Consider the following 19,283-nt stretch of genomic DNA (forward strand, 5'->3'; position numbering starts at 1 on the left):
TTAATCACCATACAGTACATCCCCAGATTCCGATGTAAAGTTTGATGCTTCATTAGTTGCGTATAACACCCAGTGCACCATGCAATACGTGCCCTCCTTACTACCCATCACCAGTCTATCCCATTCCCCCACCCCCTCCCCTCTGAAGTCTTCAGTTTGTTTCTCATAGTCCATAGTCTCTCATGTTTCATTCCCCCTTCTGATTACCCCCCTTTTCTTTATCCCTTTCTTCCCCTACCGATCATCCTAGTTCTTATGTTCCATAGATGAGAGAAATCATATGATAATTGTCTTTCTCTGCTTGACTTATTTCACTTAGCATTATCTCCTCCAGTGCCGTCCATGTTGCAGCAAATGTTGAGAATTCGTTCTTTCTGATAGCTGAGTAATATTCCATTGTATATATGGACCACAGCTTCTTAATCCAGTCATCTGTTGAAGGGCATCTCGGCTCCTTCCATGATTTGGCTATTGTGGACAATGCAGCTATGAACATTGGGGTGCATATGGCCCTTCTCTTTACTACGTCTGTATCTTTGGGGTAAACACCCAGTAGTGCAATGGCTGGGTCATAGGGTAGTTCAATTTTTAACTTTTTAAGGGACCTCCACACTGTTTTCCAGAGTGGCTGTACCAACTTGCATTCCCACCAACAATGTAGGAGGGATCCCCTTTCTCCACATCCTCTCCAACAATTGTTGTTTCTTGCCTTGTCTATCTTTGCCATTCTAACTGGCGTAAGGTGGTATCTCAGTGTGGTTTTGATTTGAATTTCCCTGATGGCTAATGATTTTGAACATTTTTTCATGTGTCTGTTAGCCATTTGTATGTCTTCATTGGAAAAGTGTCTGTTCATATCTTCTGCCCATTTTATGATTTGTTTATTTGTTTCTCGTGTATTGAGTTTGAGAAGTTCTTTGTAGATCTTGGATACCAGTCCTTTATCTGTGGTGTCCTTTGCAAATATATTCTCCCATTCCGTGGGCTGTCTCTTAGTTTTTTTGACTGTTTCCTTGGCTGTGCAGAAGCTCTTTATCCTGATAAAGTCCCATAAGTTCATTTTATCTTTTATTTCTCTTGCCTTTGGCGATGTGTCGTGAAAAAGGTTGCTCTGGCCGATGTCATAGAAGTTGTTGCCTATGTTCTCCTCTAGAATTTTGATGGATTCCTGTCTCACATTGAGGTCTTTCATCCATTTGGAGTTTATTTTTGTGTATGGTGTGAGAGAGTGGTCAAGTTTCATTCTTTTGCATGTAGCTGTCCAATTTTCCCAGCACCATTTATTGAAGAGACTGTCTTTTTTCCACCGGATGTTTTTTCCTGCTTTATCAAAGATTAGTTGCCCAAAGAGCCGAGGGTCCATTTCTGGGTTCTCTATTCTGTTCCATTGGTCGATGTGTCTGTTTTTGTGCCAGTACCATGCTGTCTTTGTGATCACAGCTTTGTAGTACAGCTCGAAATCCGGCATTGTGATGCCCCCAGCTTTGTTTTTCCTTTTCAACAGTTCCTTGGAGATTCGGGGCCTTTTCTGGTTCCATACAAATTTAAGGACTATTTGTTCCAGTTCTTTGAAAAATGTCCTCGGTATTTTGATCGGGATAGCATTGAAAGTGTAGATTGCTCTGGGTAGTATGGACATTTTAACTATGTTAATTCTTCCAATCCATGAGCATGGAATATTTTTCCATCTTTTTATGTCTTCCTCAATATCTTTCAAAAGTGATCTATAGTTTCTAGGATATAGGTCCTTTACGTCTCTGGTTAAGTTAATTCCAAGGTAACGTATGGTTTTTGGTGTTATTGTAAATGGGATGGATTCCCTAATTTCTCTTTCTTCAGTCTCGTTATTCGTGTATAGAAATGCAACTGATTTCTGGGCATTGATTTTGTATCCTGCCACCTTACTGAATTGTTCTATAACTTCTAATAGTTTGGGAGTGGATTCCTTTGGGTTTTCCATATAGAGTATCATGTCATCTGCAAAGAGAGACAGTTTGACTTCTTCTTTGCCGATTTGGATACCTTTGATCCCTTTTTGTCTTCTGATTGCTGTTGCAAGGACTTCTAGTACTATGTTGAATAATAGTGGCGAGAGTGGGCATCCTTGTCGTGTTCCTGATCTTAAGGGAAAGGCTTCCAGCTTTTCCCCATTGAGAATAATGCTTGCAGTAGGCTTTTCATAGATGGCTTTTATGAGATTGAGAAATGTACCCTCTATTCCTACACTCTGAAGGGTTTTAATCAGGAAAGGATGCTGTATTTTGTCAAATGCTTTTTCTGCATCAATTGAGAGGATCATATGGTTCTTGAGTCTTTTCTTGTTGATATGATGTATCACATTGATTGATTTGCGAGTGTTGAACCATGCTTGCATCCCAGGTATGAATCCCACTTGGTCATGATGGATAATCCTTTTAATGTACTGTTGGATTCTATTAGCAAGGATCTTGTTGAGGATTTTGGCATCCATATTCATTAGAGAAATCGGTCTGTAATTCTCCTTTTTGAGGGGGTCTTTGCCTGGTTTGGGGATCAAGGTAATATTAGCCTCATAGAATGAGTTTGGTAGCTTTCCTTCTGTTTCTATTTTTTGAAATAGCTTTAGGAGAATAGGTATTATTTCTTCTTTGAATGTTTGGTAGAATTCCCCAGGAAAACCGTCTGGGCCTGGAGTTTTATTATTTGGAAGGTTGTTTATCACTGACTCAATTTCTTCATAGTTAATTGGCCTATTTAAGAAATCTATTTCTTCCTGTTTCAGTCTTGGTAGTTTATAGGTTTCCAGGAAGGCCTCCATCTCTTCCAGATTGTTTAGTTTTTTGGCATATAGCTGTTGATAAAAGTTTCTAATAATCCTTGCAATTTCAATGGTGCTGGTCGTGACCTCTCCCTTTTCAGTCATAATTTTAATAATCTCAGTCCTTTCTCTTTGTTTTTGGACAAGTTTTGCCAGTGGTCTGTCAATTTTATGGATTCTCTCAAAGAACCAGCTTCTAGTCCTGTTGATCTGCTGTACTGTGCTCCTGGTTTCTAATTCATTGATTTCTGCTCTAATCTTGGTCAACTCCTTCCTTGTCAGTGGGTTAGGCCTGTCCCTCTGTTGCTGTTCCAGTTTCTTGAGGTGAGAATATAGAAACTGCATTTTAGATTTTTCTATTCTTTTGAGTGAGGCTTGGATGGCTATGTATTTCCCCCTTAGGACTGCCTTTGCAGTATCCCATAGGTTTTGGACCGTTGTGTATTCATTCTCGTTGGTCTCCATAAATTGTTTAATTTGTTTTTTGATTTCCTGGTTTATCGAGTCATTCTTGAGCAGGATGGTTCTTAGCCTCCAAGTGTTTGAGTTTCTTCCAGGTTTTTCCTTGTGGTTGAGTTCCAATTTCAGAGCGTTGTGGTCTGAGAATATGCAGGGGATAATTTCAATCTTTTGGTATTGGCTGAGACCTGTTTTGTGTCCCAGAGCATGATCTATTCTTGAGAATGTTCCATGGGCATTTGAATAGAATGAGTATTCTTTGGTTCTGGGGTGTAGTGTTCTATATATATCTATGAGGTCCAACTCGTCGAGTATGGCATTCAAAGCCTTTGATTCTTTGCTTAGTTTTTGCCAGGGTGTTCTGTCTATTTCTGATAGTGGGGTGTTGAGGTCCCCTACTATTACTGTGTTCTTATCTATATGTCTCTTTATTTTGGTTAAGAGTTGGCTTGTGTATCTTGCTGCTCCCCTGTTGGGGGCATATATATTAATAATTGTCATATCCACTTGTTGAATACTTCCTTTAAGAATAATATAGTGCCCTTCTGTATCTCTCTCTATGGCCTCTAGTTTAAAATCCAGTCTATCTGATATGAGAATTGCTACTCCAGCTTTCTTTTGAGGTCCATTTGCGTGGAAGATGGTACTCCATCCCCTTACTCTAAGTCTGAATGCATCTTTGGGTTCAAAATGAGTCTCTTGTAGACAGCAAATGGATGGGTCATGTCTTTTTATCCAATCTGCAACCCTGTGGCGTTTTATGGGAGAGTTTAAGCCATTTAGATTGATAGAGATTATTGACAGATATGATTTTAATGATGCCATTTCTCTTTAAAGTCTTTGTATCGGTTGTGACTTGCTGCTCTGTATCACTCTTGGGGCCTTTTTACCTTTATAGAGCCCCCCTTAATATCTCCTGTAGGGCTGGTTTCGTGGTTACGAAATTGGTTAATGATTGGCGATTTTGGAACGTCTTTATTTCTCCATCAATTCTGAATGACAGCTTTGCTGGATAAAGGATCCTTGGCTGCATGTTTTTCTCTGAAAGAGCTTTAAAAATGCCCCCCCAAGCCTTTCTCTCATTCCAGGTCTCTGTAGACAGGTCTGACGTAATCCTGATACCTTTGCCTTGGTACGTGAGAAATTTCTTTGCCCTGGCCGCTTTCAATACTGTATCCTTGGATCTAATATTTGCGAATTGCACTATGACATGCCGTGGCGTAGGTTTGTCCTGGTTGAGCTTGGATGGGGTCCTCTCTGCCTCTTGGACACGAATGCTTGTTTCCCTTGCTAGATTAGGGAAGTTTTCAGCTACAATTTGTTCAAATATCTCTTCTAGACCTCTGTTTTTCTCCACCCCTTCAGGGATGCCGATGATTCTGACATTGGATCGTTTCATAGAGTCAGTAATCTCCCGTAATCTACATTCGTGGGCGTGGATTTTTTTAAGACCAGCTTCTATTTTCGTTTTTTCTTCTACTAACCCATCCTCCAATTCGCTAACGCGTTCCTCTGCCTCGGTGACCCTGGCCGTCAGAGCCTCTAGTTTTGACTGCATTTGGCTCATAGAATTTTTAATTTCTGTCAGATTCGCTCTCATTTCTGCCCTTAGGGATTCTATATTCTCAGCAACGCTTTCTCTGATGCTTTTTTCAAGTTTACTCATCATCTTGACCATTGTTGCTCTGAATTCCATTTCTGATAATTGGGATACATCCATATGTATTAATTCTGTGGCCGAGGCCAATTCTGTGGCAGAGGCCACAGACTCATTATCTTTTCTTTGCTGGGGGGGACTTCTCCTTCTCGTCATTCTGATGAAGAGAGATTGCAGGGTTGTCCAGAGCCCAAGTGTTGACTGGGACCCAGGCCGTGCGCCCTTGTTTTATAGAGATCTTAGGGATGTGGGCTTCTTCCTTAAAGAGTTTATTTATTTATTTGAGAGAGAGAGAGACAGTCAGCAAGAAAGGGAACCCAAGCAGAGGAGTGGGAGAGGAAGAAGCAGGTTCCCGGTGGAGAAGCCCGATGAAGGACTCCTTACGGAGCGTTGTGATCACACCCTAATCCGAAGACAGGTGCTTGGTGACTGCGCCACTCAGGCGCTCCGGGTTGTGGGCTTCTTGATTTTTCAGCCTGCCTTCTGGGGGAGGGGCCTGCCTGCAGGTACTCAGAAAACCCTGTTTGGGTAGAGTCTCTGTGTCCCTTGCGAGGGGGGATGGGGATGGGCACCCTGTGAGCCGGTATTTCCGGGCTTTTGTTCTCTGGCGGCTTTCCCTGGCGGTTTGCTATGCCTCTTCTGAGAGAGCAGCAGCGGCTGAAATTCAGCCTCTGTCTCAGAACAGAGGGATCGCGGATCGTTCTCCACTGATGTTCTGGCCACTTTAACTCTGTTTCTGTTGGTGCTGCTCAACCCTGCAGCATCCCGGGCTGTGCGCCCCACACCCGGCGTCCCAGCCCTCACTTCCAGGGCCGGCACGTCTCTGTCCTTTGTGTTTCCAACCCCGCCCGCCGCCAGCCGCCCCGCGCGGGCTCCCGGAGCTCCCCGTCTCAGTCTGGTGTCTCACGGGTGCTGACCGCGAGTCCGCCTGCTCCCCCGTGCAGGTGGCCCTCCAGCCGCCAGCCGCCCCGCGGACGCTCCCGGAGCTCCCGGTCTCAGCCTCGATCCAGTGAGCACACCGGAGCTCCGGAGCTCCGTGAGATGCTTGGTGGTGCACGCTCCCGGCTCACGGACTCAGTCTGCCGTTTCCAGAGTGCGGGTCCGCGGTCCGCCCGCTCCCCGGTGCAGGTGGCCCGCCAGCCGCCCTGCGCGCGCGCTCCTGGAGCTCGCGTTCTAAGTCTGTTGTCTCGCGGGTGCCGTCCGCGAGTCCGCCTGCTCCCCCGTGCAGGTGGCCCGCCAACCGCCAGCCGTCCCGCGTGCGCTCCCGGAGCTCCCTTCTCAGCCTGCTGTCTCAAGCGTGCGGGTCCGCGGTCTGTCCGCTCCCCCTTGCAGGTGGCTACCGCTTCCCGGCGCCCTGACACGGCGGCTCCCTCCCCCTTCTGTTTAGCTTCCGATATCTGTGCGCGGTTTCACGGCTCCCCGCTTCGTACCTCGATACTCAGCGCTGGAGATGTTCATTTGTAGAGATCCAGATGTATCTTCCTGCGTCTCAGGCTGATTCCGTGGATGTTCCTGCTGGTCTGGTACCTATCCAGCTCAACTCAGGGGACCGTCTGAAAAAGGGGTCCCCTACTCCTCCGCCATCTTAACCTCCTCCTTGAGGAATAAATTTTATACAATATGACTGATGTGTTTTTATTTTGTTAAAATAGTTGTATATGTAAAATTTGAGAGAAGATTATTTTATTATCTTATCACATTGCCTTTGTATATATAAGATTTTTTAATACATTTTTTTTTGGTTAATGAGGTATAATTTATAGAAAGTGACATTCACTCTTATTAGGTATAAGTTCTGTGTATTTTGACAAACATATACAATCTTATAACCATTACTACAATTAAGATATAGAATATTTCCATCACCCCAGAAAGTTCTCGTAACCCTTTGTTCAGTGTCCCTCCCACCACCTCTACTGCCCACTCCAGCTACTGGCAACAGTCATCTATTTCTTCTTGCTCTTTGTAGTCTTTATGTCTGGCTTCTTCCATTTAGCATAGTGCTTTTGACATTAATCCTGTTGTTGCTTGTATCAGCAGTTTGTTCTTTTTTTTTTTTTGAGTAGTATTCCATTGTATGGCTGTAACGCAATTTGTTCATTAATTCACTAGTTGATAGACATTTTGGATATCTCTAGTTTATGGCAATTATGACTAAAACCTCTATAAACATTTGTGTACAGGTTTTTATGTAGACATGTGTATTTATTTTCTTGGGTAGATGCTTAGGAATTGAAATTGCTGGGTCATAGGTAAGTGTATGTGTAGTTTTGTAAGAAACTGCCAAACTATTTTCAGACTGTTTTCTTAGAGTCCCAAGTGTCCTTCTGGAATAATATTGCTTTAGCCTGGAGAACTTCTGTAACATTTCTTGAGGCACATGTCTGCTGACATTAATTTCTCTTGGCCTTTCTTTTTTAAGTGGGGGTTGGAGGTGGAATGTCTGAAAAAGTATTTACCTTTATTTTTGAAAGATATTTTTTATTACATATGCAAGTCTGGATTGACTTTTAAAAATATATATATTTGAAGATGTCATTCCACTGCCTTATAACTTACATAGTTTTAAACAAGAGGTTTAATTATTTTCCTAGTTCCTTCATGGCTGCCATCAAGATTTTCTCTTTGGTTTTCAGTAGTTTGACTGATAATGTCTAGGAGTTATCCTGCTTAGAATTTTTGAGTCTGTGGTTTTGTGTCTTTCATTATGTGTGGAAAAATTCTCACCTATCATCTCTTCAGATATGTTTTCTGCTCCTTTCTTTCTCTTCTGAGATTTCAGTTACTTATATGTTAGACTCTGATACGTTCTATCCAGCAATTCTTACATATCATGTTTTTTTTTATTTCCCCTTTTTTCTCTCTTCTTTGTGTTTCAGTTCAAATAATTTATATTGATTTACCTTTAGGGTCATTGTTTCCTCAGCTGTGTTTAATCAACTGGTGGTGAGTCTATTGAAGGAATTTTTTTTTTTTTTTTTTTTAAGATTTTATTTATTTATTCGACAGAGATAGAGACAGCCAGCGAGAGAGGGAACACAAGCAGGGGGAGTGGGAGAGGAAGAAGCAGGCTCATAGCAGAGGAGCCTGACGTGGGGCTCGATCCCATAACGCCGGGATCACGCCCGGAGCCGAAGGCAGACGCCCAACCGCTGTGCCACCCAGGCGCCCCTATTGAAGGAATTTTTATCACAGTTTCTGTCAGTATAGCATTTCCATTTTACTATGTCTTATAGATTCCATCTATCTGCTTAAATTCTTCATCTATTTAGGTATGTTGGCCACCTTTTTTTCTAGATTCTTTAACATAGAAAGTATAGTTCTTTCAAAGCCCATGTCATACAGTTCTAAATTTCAGGTCATCTCTGAGTCTGTTTCTTTTGATTGCTTTGTTCCTTGAAAATGGAGTTTTGGTTTTGGGGTTGTTTTGTTTTGTTCCGGTTTGCTTTTATGTGTGTCTTCTCATTTTTTATTATATTCCAGTAATTTTGAATAGAACTATGGAGGCTGATGAGATCAGTATATTTATGCCATTATAAGGGAGGTTGAGTCAATTAAATCAGAACCTAGGCTGGGTCTGGGTTTTATTATTGCTGTGGTGACTGTCAGTTTATCATAGCTTTCAAGTTCCTCTGGCAGTGGGCTGCTGTTGCCTTAGCATGGGGGCCTACATGCTGGACGGTTTTTCTCCGTGTTAGGACCCCGTCAGCTTGCAGTCATCCTGCACAGCTGAGCCACAGAGTGCTTGTTTCCCTGCACTCTTGCAGCTCCCCAAGAGATAGATGGCTGCTGTTTGCTGTTCTGTACTAGGCTTCACTGGGGCTAAGGAGGTGTTCTATTGTTCTGGTCAGCCTCAGTCTTGGGGAGACCCTGTGTGCCTGGGCCTCGAGGAAGGGAGGTAGGGAGCTTTTTCATTGTTACCGTTCCTTCTCTCTCTGGCAGCTAAACTCTGAGTGGTTTTCAGGAATTTGCTGCTGCTCCCCCAGCAGTGGGTATTGGTGTCAGGATGGAGTCTTTAGCCAAAGGTAGTTCTCTTCCCCTCCCCCTGAGGTAGAAAGGGTTTTTTTTCCTACCCTTCTCCAGCTGTGATTGGTGTTTTCCTGTGCCGTGGGGGTGCTAGGCTTTATTTCTTCTAATAGCACAAGGTTTTTCTTCTTAGGAGGTTTAGAGAATGTGTAGAAAAAATTATTTATACAAATGGACAATTTCACAGTTGCTATTTAGAGGGTTCTAATGATTGGGATCTATTTTTGATCATAGCTGCTTAAAATAACACTGAATTTTTAAAAGCTTATTGGCAGGTAATTTTATTTTCATATTTCATTTGCTGGTTTTATTCCTGTCTTCTGAAATTATTTCACTAATCCTTACAATCATGAAAGACTTTGCTTTTTAAAATACTTGCAAAACCTTTTTCAGCTTTTGTCATTGTCTATATTTTTTTTAAGTGACTGTTGAAAATCAGTAATACTAAGTGCACTCTTAATTTAAAATTGAAATGTTCATGATTGTCACATTCTTGTTAGAAGGAACAAAACTAATACCCATACTTGGTGACACCACCGTGTGCTTTAGATTTCAAAATCCAAGGTGAATGGTATAAATTATTAATATGATTCTTGTTGGTTTGATAAGCTTTATAAATGCCAGACTATCCTTTTCTTTTCTTTTCTTTTCTTTTTTTTTTTTTAACTCTCATTTTATCTTCAAGAACAAACTCTTCAGCCCTCAGGGAAATGGTCAGGCCGGGTAAAAACTTTCTGAGAGGCAGTGTTGCATGGACTGGAGCCAGACCGCTTGGATTCTAATTAGTTTTATGTCTTAGTAGTTATGTGACTTTGGAGGAGCTACCTAGTCTCTTTATTCCTCAATTTCCTCATCTGAATTAAAGATATTAATAGTATCTAGCTCAAAACTTTATTGGAAGAATTATGAGGGTTAATATACATGAAGCATTTAGAACAGTGCCTGGCCCCATAGAAAGTACTGCAGAAGTATTTGCTATAACATAGAGTTTCATCCCGTGAGTCACAAAGAGCTGCTGATAAGCTGAAACAACCCAAAAATGGAAAGGCAAGGGATTGGGGGAAAAAAAAAAACTGGTAAGAGATTATTCAGCCATAGGCTATTCCACGGGCTACAGGGAGGGCAGGACAAGATGTGAACCTAGGCACACACTCTGGAATAGACAGCCATGATTACATTTGATCAGATCTCTGCTTCTGATCACACAGAAAATGCTCTTGTATACTTCAAGCCTGAGCTAAGTCCATGGGGCAGAGGCAGGAGGGAGGGGAAAGTCAGTGGGCCAAGCAGGGACTTGGCCAGAAGAGCCCAGGCTTACTTCTGTATTTCCTTCCTTCTAATAAGAACACTAATAATCTGGAGTCAAACTCGCTAATAGATTATTATTCCAGGTTTAGCTGTGTGAATTTCAACAATTTATTTAACCCTTTTCGATTTCAGCTTCTTTGTAAAATGGAGATGTTACTAAAGTTGTTAAAGGAAGTTATCCATGTAAGGTGCTTATTCATTAGCTCAGTACCTTAAACATAGGAAATGTTCTGGATGGTCACCATCCTCACCCTGTCCCCACTGTCAGCAGCAGCACCATCAGTTGTCACGGGAAATCCCGAGACACCGAAGTCCTGATCTGACGCAGCCTTTGCTTCTGTACTTTTTCTCATTCCTTAGGCTTCTAAAGGAAATAAGTACACAGAGAGCAAAACCAAACAAACTGTCCGCACTTTACTATGAAGTTTGGCCTTCATGTAGTAGACCCTGGTTGAACTAGGCTGGTCTGTTTGGAGACCTGATTCGGTCTTTGACTCAGCTATGTACCAATTTAGCTCTCCTATGGCAAGGTAGAGCTTTAAAAGCATCTCATCTTCTAATAATTACAGTTTTATTTCTAATCTTTATGCTTTTTCTTCTTGCACAAATTAGGGCGTTCATATGATGCTAAATAAAAGTGTTGATTAGCAGATATCCTTGTCTCATTTCTATTCTCAGGGGGAATGTCTTAGTCACCTCGGGCTGCCATAACAAAATACCACAGATGGGGTGGCTTAAACAACAGAAATTTATTTTCTCACAGTTCTGAAGGCTGGAAGTCCAAGGTCAAGGTGCCAGCATGATTGGTTTCTGGTGAGAGCTCTCTTCTGGCTTATGGATGTCACCTTTGTACTTTGTCCTCACATGGCAGGAGCAAAATAAAATAATTATGAAAAGCTTTTGATCTACTCTGAAGGTGATTAAGCAGAGACTGAGTCCCCAGAACAAATGGATGCCCTTGTCACTTATAATTTTTGTTCATAAAAATATTTGACTATGAAAAATTAAATTGAAATACTTTCTTTTAGATTTCATAGGCTAGCAATTAAGAACACAGAAAAAAAAAGGCAACATGTGATATAGATTTTTCTGTCAGACTGCCTGGTGTCAGATTCCAGTTCATTTATTAGTGCTGGGATCCTAGCAAGTTACCTCATCTCTCTAACGCCTCAGTTTCTTCATCTGTAAAAAAGGCCTAATAACATTACCTGTCCCTTGGTACATTTGAGAAAATGTAAGTGATAATCTCTGTAAAGTGCTTGGCACATAGCCACCACAATTTATTAAGAACCATCAATATTGTTTTTGTCGTTAAATTGAAAGACACTTGAAGGTAACATAAGTGAAGGAAAACAGGTTCCTTCTGGACACATACTACTTAAAGCTAAAGAAAATATAAATAAAATGGCCTTACCAAGATATTTCTTTTAGCTTATGCTAAATTTAGATATTTTAGATATTATGGAATATCTGACCAAATGATTTTAGTTAAAATTCTCAACTGTATGTAAAAGTCACCTCAAGATACAGTTTAAAATAGATGTGTTTTTTAAAGTAGGCTCCACACCCAGTGTGGGGCTCGAACTCATGACTGAGATCAAGAGTCACATGCTCCACGGACTGAGCCAGCCAGCCGCCCCTAAATTAAATATTTTAACAGTAGAATTAATTTGAGAAATAGAGCCTTGTCATATTGTAGTAAGTTGTAACATCAGTCAAAGTAGAAAATTACTTATGACTTTTAGTAAACAGTTGTAAATATTGTAATATATTGTAGTCTTAGCTTTTTTGCATGTCAATTATATTTTTTGGAAAAAGCCTCATAGACAGTTAAACAGTGGATTTTTAAATAGCAGCTGTGATGTGTATCTAAGTCTAGCTAATCCTGTGGTGGAAATACATTTTTTTTAATATTTTATTTTATTTTACTTTTAAGTAGGCTCCATGCCCAGCGTGGGGCTCGAACTCACGACCCCGGGACCAAGAGTCACATGCTTTACCGACTGAGCCAGCTAGGCGCCCCAATGGAAGTACTTATTTCTTACACCATTAAAAGATAGGGTTTTTTCATGAGAAATTGTTAAGAGAACCTGTCATTAAAGCATATGATTTCAGCGGTTTTTGCTAGGTATTTGGGAGAGCTTCTTTGGAGAGTCTGTCAACTTATTTTATCAAATAAGAAATCAAATATTTAAAAACATGGTGCCCAGAGATGCAGAGGGGCATCCTGCTATTAAGAATACTTTGGATTTCTGTGAATTTACAGGTAAGTTTATAAATCTAAAGAAACAAGCCTTTCACAAGGAAAATGGAAAAATTTCTAAAGCTTAAAACTGTAAATACTTTTTTCTTCTTCAGATGATTTATAAACATACTGTCATCTTTAAATTTCTGAAATGTGAAGTGTTTGTATTAACGAGATACATATATATTAATTACTGTTTGTTTTTATAAAGGTTCAGAGATCCAAAGAGATGACATTCTGTGGATAGCCATGGCGGGGACTCATCAGATATGGGCACTGCTGCTGGACAGTGGCAGACTACCAAAGAAAAAGTAAGTGACAGTATGTCTCTTTGGTAAAGGACAAGAGTTCACAGAATTCCCTCTCCTCGAGTCCCCGTGATTGCAACGCCTCTGTGCTAGTTGGGATGTGCTGGGCCACGGCACCGTAACAGCCCGGATTCTCAGGAGCGTAAGGCAAGGTTCCTCTCCTTCTTTCCCACTCGCACAGGTTCACTGGGGAGCGCTGCTCTGCCAGGCTATAGACCAGGCTGGTGAAGCAGCCACCATCTGGAGCTTTGCCAGTCTTTCTGGCAGAGAGAGAGGTATGAGTCGTTCAGTGGCTCTTAAAGCTTCTACTCAGAAGTGACACGTATCACTTTTACTTAAATTTCATCAGCCCAAGTAAGTCTTTTGACCACCTTTGCTAACTTCTGGGAATGTGGGAAGATCAGTCCTGTGGAGCCTCCAGAGAGAGAACTGGGAATGTTTGGTGGCCATGCCTCTCTTAACATGCAGTTCACACGTCCCTGCTCAGGAATGCGCACGTTTGAGTACTGCGTGGCAGAGTGCTCAGTGGCTCAGGTTTTGTGGTCCTGAGATTGAATCCTGGCTCTGCCACTTACTATCTCTGGGAGCTTAGGAGAGCCAATTTAACTTTCTGTGCTTCGGTCTCTCTATTTATATCTATTGCATAGGCTTGTTTTGAAAATTGATAGTATGTGTAAAGAGCTCAGCCTAGCACCTGGTTTATGCAGTAAATGTAGGAGTTGTGCTGCCACTGTTGGGGATATAAAGATGAAAAAGTAGGCTGTCTGCACAGTTTCTTACATCCTTTCTGTAGAGCCTTGTATCTTCTCCCTCACACTCCAGGTAGAACTGACCATACTACGCTTTCTTCTCTTTGACCTCACTACACTCCCTCTGTAGCTACATTAGTGCACTGATAAGTTCCTTCTCTCTCCTCCTCTCCCTCCCTCCCTCCCTTCCTCCCTCCCTCTTTCTTCTTCTCTCCCCCGCCCTGTTTCTGGTTGCATTTACTGGTTTCCATAACTATTTCCTCCTACTATACTGTCCCTTATAGTAAAATTGTCCCTTACATAAATAAGAGGCACATCGGATATCAATAAAATATGAGGTATCAAGGAAGGCTTCCTGGAAGTAGCTGCTAAATTAAAACTGGATAGAGGAGTAGGAGTTAGGGAGAAGGAGGTTTTCCAGGCAAGATACAACACCAGTGATGTGATGAGTAAAAGGCAGATTGTGAAGCGCCTTATGTGTCCTTCGAAGAAATGTGAACATTGTTCTGCATGCCTTTATGGAAAGTTTTGAGCTGGCTAGTGACATGATTCAGTCTGTGTTTTTGAAAGAATACTGGCAGCATTTGGACTAGGACAAAACTAGAGACAGAGATAGCAGAGAAGGAGCTATGGTTATCTCCAGGCAAGAGATGATAGTAGCCTGAACAGTGTGGTGACCAGAAACATTAACATGAGGCATAATTATAAACAGTAGAAAAAACTAACAGAGATGGCCAGAATGTGCAGTTCTAATTGATGGCTATTTTCAACCTATATGGTCAAGAGTGGGCGAAATTTCCAAATAAGTGGAGTTGTCGCTCTCGTTCATAATAGGAAAATGTCCAGTTGGATCACATGGACCCGCATCATGGTTTTAAGGATACTTGATCTTTATTACTGATCTAACAGTGGTAAAGATGGCTAACATTTTAGGAGGTACTTTTTCTGCCCACTCCTTCTTTTATTTAATCAAGGAAACTCCTATTTGAAATTAAGATTCATATTAATTACCTTTTAATTTGTTTGGCATATTATTTATTACATGTATTTCTCTACGTGTTTTTTTTTCTATAAGTTTCTTGAATAAGTGGCTGTATTTTATACATTCTATATCCCTTTGCCTCTATCCTCTGTTCTCTACCTAACTTAGCATTGGGAACATATCAATGGGTAAGCGATTGGTGGTCATCTTAGACTTCTGCCTGCTGGGCCATACCTAGAGATGATGTACACGTCATCTCATTATTTTGCATCCTGAATCAGCTTCTTCCCCTCCCTCAACATAGCGCACCGCCGTGACTTCCTTCCAGTTCCTCCAGCATAAGCCTAGAAGTCAAAGTATAAAACTTACTATGACAAAAAGAATCATTGCAAAGTCCTTTAAATAGAAACTTCCCTAAGAAACTGATTTTACAGCTGATTAAAGCAGCATAATTGTCCTGTAAGAAGTTAAGGTGGGATCCAGATGTACCTATCTCTGGCCATTTGTAGGAGAAAAAAAATAAACACACAACTATCCAGTCAACGATACGATCATTATTCTTGTCAGGGATTGCCTCTCCCGCCATTGAGAACATAGTTTCAATTTTGTGTAGGTCCCAGCACAGTGAATAAGTTAATGACTTAGAAAAACTACAGGGAGTGTAAAGCTGACTTGCACACTTGAGGCCAAGATCACGAGTCTGCTTTTTAACAGTGCTTATCACCACCGATTTCATCACTTGGATTCATTTGATAACTCAGTTGGACAGAACATAACGATGTCGATTCCACCTGTGAACTTGGCTTTTTTTTAGTGAGCTGAAAAAAGGAACCTGCCTTCGGTTTGCTGGAAGCGGAAATGAAGAGAACCGGAATAACGCGTATCCTCACAAGGCGGGCTTTGCCCAGCCTTCAGGTCTTTCTCTGGCCCCCGACGAGCCCTGGAGCTGCCTGTTTGTGGCAGACAGTGAGAGCAGCACCGTGAGAACTGTCTCGCTGAAAGACGGAGCAGTGAAGCACCTTGTGGGAGGAGAAAGAGATCCCATGGTAATGCGTGAAGACTGCTTTCGCATGCTCTATGCCCAGACCCTCACCACTCTTGTGTGTTTCGAATTGTGAAGAGTTAATCCATTTCAGGAGAGCAAGTTCTTGGCCTATCCATAAATTGGAAGTCAGGCCAAAGGAAATGTGAATATAATGAAACAAGTAGCAAAACCATCTAAGAGAAGTCAGTTGACTCTACTTGATTACACAAATGTCAAGGCTTCAGGAAGAATGGAGGATAAAATATTGATTACTGAGGGAAGGAGAAAATGTAAATTAGATACTTGGCAGGAGTATGGAAAGAGATTAGTAGACTTGACCTGTTCCTAACCAGATGTGTGATTACTGTGACTAAAACTACCAAGTGCCACAAATTAATATAGGTTCAAAATTTTGTCATTTTTTTCTTGTCTGAATCGAATACCCAGGCCTATTTATATGAAATCAGGCCCATTTCCCCTTTAACTTAAGTAGCATATATAGTCTTCTTTTTACTTTATACCCTACGCTGTAGCACTGTAAAAATTTTAATACATGCTGTTTCTTTCTTTAAAAAAAAAAAGAATTTATTTGCTTTTGGTGATGTTGATGGAGTAGGAATCAATGCCAAGCTTCAGCACCCACTTGGAGTAACTTGGGACAAAAAAAGGAATTTACTTTACGTGGCAGACTCTTATAATCACAAGGTGAGTCTTAACAGAATTCTAGAATATCCTGCTTTTCATCTATGGCATTTAAAAAGCTGAAAGCTCTGTGAGCCTCCTCCAACTGCCACTTTAAAATAGAGAGGAGTAACGGTCTTTGACAACTATGTACAAGCCTTTGCTGTTCTTTTCTTAGTCCTTTCTTTGCAAAGAGGATATGATGGCACTCAGAGCTGGGGAAGGGACTAAATAAATTCCCCATGACTACAGCAAAAAATCGTGAATTGCAGTCCATCAAAGCTGCTTAGTAACAGGGTAAATGAGAAGGCGGCAGGTGGCAGGGAAATTAATATGTCAACTAACGAACGTTTTCGAGCTGTTGCATAGTTGCAGTGGCTGCTAGCAAATAATTCCATCTTCAGCATTTCCATTTTTGTCTCTATTGCACGGATTATTCAACTGTTGCCTTTTTTATTGCATTTTTCTTTTCTATAAAAACTAGTGGAAAATGTTAATACCTTGTGATGACACCATAAATTAACATAATTGAGGCACAATTGAAAATCATTAGGTTTAACATAAGTGGCCAATTCTCAGCCCGTGTTAGATGCTCGTGAGAAAGAAGAAATTCAGTTCAACTGGGTCTCATTGTGAGGGAAAAGAATAACATTTCAAATTTTTCAATTCCAGAAATAATTTCATCAAAGATTGCTGCTGGGAGATAAGATGTAACTGGGTGTTTTACGTAGTTTTTCACTCTCAGAATGGAGTGTCTCCCCTGAGACTATAATTTGAGTATTTGGCTTTTCAAGAAAGTATGGAAATGCCTTTTTTTTTTTTTTAAGATTTATTTATTTATTTATTTGAGAGCGAGCACCCGCATGAGTGGGGGGAGGAACAAAGGGAGAGGGAGAGGCAGAAAATCTCAAGCAGACTCCCTGCTGGGCATGGAGCTTGATGCAGGGCTCCATCTCACAACTTGAACACTTCCTGAGCTGAAATCAAGAGTCAGACACTTAACCGACTGAGCCACTCAGGTACACTGGAAATGCCTATTCTTTTTCTGAGATTTAGTAAGAATGCTAATGGCAGTCAAATTCTCTGCTTTGCTTTTCACTACACTTTTTTATACTATGAACACGAGATTGACCTTCAGATATATACTTGCTTTGTTCCTTCTTTTTAGATTAAAGTTGTGGATCCAAAAACAAAAAACTGCTCAACATTAGCAGGAACTGGAGACGCAAGTAATGTTATCACTTCCAGCTTTACCGAGTCAACTTTTAATGAACCAGGAGGCTTGTGTATTGGAGAGGATGGCCAGTTATTATATGTAGCAGACACCAATAATCATCAAATTAAAGTGATGGATTTAGAAACAAAAACGATTTCTGTGGTAAGCAATCAAAGTGTAAGTTAGAGTATCATTTTAAGAATGATATTAAAGTCCTCACGGCACAGAAGGAGGTGCCTTCGGTTCAACCATCTCCAGTGTTGAACGTGATGTATGTAGGTAGAGTAGTGAGCGAATGCCTCCTTCTAGGATGCCCTGTTCTTGTTAAAATAAAAATTCCGTTTGTGATGAGAGTGTTTAAGATACTGAAAGTTGGAGAGAATTTGAACTTTCATCCGTTTAAATATCAAAAAAAAAAAAGTATAGACAGAGACACACTGCACATATGTACTACATGGGTTGCGCTGTCCAGGTGTTTTGGGTTTTTTTTGTTTAAGGATTCTTGGATTCACCATAGGAAACAAAGATCACACAATAATCTCTTACCAGATAACCTCCCAAAGGAAACTCTAGGAGTCACATTTCTGAACACATTGAAAATAAGATTGGAAGAAACTTAAATGAGTTCTAATCAATTTTTACAGATAAGGATATAGTCTCCAAAAATTTTCAAGCTACCTCTTGATATATCACATTTGGCTGAGGGGGGAAAAAAGTGAGAGTTTTTTTTCCTAAAATTCTAGGAATTCCCAAGATATGTTTTAAAATAAAAATACAGACTGCCATCATAAGTGTCATTTCTCCTGACATAGACGATCTTATAGCTGGCAGTGAAAATTGTTTAAATTGATAAAGTTTTACTTTAATTTCCTACCATCTATAAACATACTGGACAATGAACTTAGTTCTGTTTCATTAGTATTGGCAATCTTTTTGCCAGGATGAAGTATGTTTTTGAGCCTATAAAATAATCATGAGGATGTCTAAGCACACTTCTAATTCAGACTAGATTGGCAATTAAGTTTCATTGACATAGAACCTCATTTTTTGACTAAGGTTCAAAAATAAGTTCTTTACAATTACTATAAAGTACTTGTGCTTTAATTAACAGATTCTCTTATTTCCTAGCTCCCAGTCTTCATACCTGACAGCGCTGTGGTAGACGGCCCATTCCTAGTGGAGAAACCGAAGACATTACCCAAACTACCTAAATCGGCTCCAAACATTAGACTTTCTCCAGTGGCTGCATCTCCAGGCCAGACTCTCCAGTTCAAGCTAAGATTAGACCTCCCATCAGGAACCAAGCTGACCGAAGGAGTATCCAGTTGTTGGTTTCTAACAGCTGAAGGTATGAGAATCATCTTGCCAACATTCCAGTATGAAATTGTATTTACCAGTCTACCTTCCAGTAATACAGTGATCTAAGTCTCAGAGTCCGTTCTAAAGAAGGAAATGGACTTTCCCCTTGAGTTGGCTATTTTTAAATACATACTCTTTTAACTGAAGTAACTTGATTTAGGCTTTTTCCAATTCAGTGTTTTGGTGGTTTTACTATTATCTTTTACTTTTCCAGATCGGCGTCTGTCAAATGCTTTAGAGCTTTCAGTTCATTTTATTTCAGAAGGACTTGATTTACCAGTTATTAAGCCTAAAGCTACATTTTCTTCTGTAGAGATGCCAGAGGTAGAACTCGAGCCCCATTACTTGCTTGCTATAAGAAAATGGATGCCAGGGGCGCCTGGGTGGCTCAGTCGTTAAACATCTGCCTTCAGCTCAGGGCGTGATCCCGGCATTCTGGGATCGAGCCCCACATCAGGCTCCTACTCTGGGA

At 40.9% G+C, this 19,283-nt stretch overlaps 1 protein-coding gene across 2 annotated transcripts in view; it reads left to right on the forward strand.

Annotated features, from left to right (window-relative positions):
- The window catches only part of NHLRC2 (NHL repeat containing 2), a 68,926-nt gene that overhangs the window by 39,277 nt on the left and 10,366 nt on the right, over positions 1-19,283 (forward strand). For both annotated transcript variants that reach the window (XM_019805749.2, XM_002913566.4), the window contains exons 6-10: positions 12,704-12,803; positions 15,346-15,577; positions 16,138-16,260; positions 17,405-17,614; positions 18,581-18,800. In XM_019805749.2, coding sequence (XP_019661308.1) covers positions 12,704-12,803; positions 15,346-15,577; positions 16,138-16,260; positions 17,405-17,614; positions 18,581-18,800 — 885 coding nt within the window. The remainder of the gene's footprint in view (positions 1-12,703; positions 12,804-15,345; positions 15,578-16,137; positions 16,261-17,404; positions 17,615-18,580; positions 18,801-19,283) is intronic.

This window comes from Ailuropoda melanoleuca, chromosome 6 (assembly GCF_002007445.2).
Source record: "Ailuropoda melanoleuca isolate Jingjing chromosome 6, ASM200744v2, whole genome shotgun sequence".
Lineage (NCBI taxonomy): Eukaryota > Metazoa > Chordata > Mammalia > Carnivora > Ursidae > Ailuropoda > Ailuropoda melanoleuca.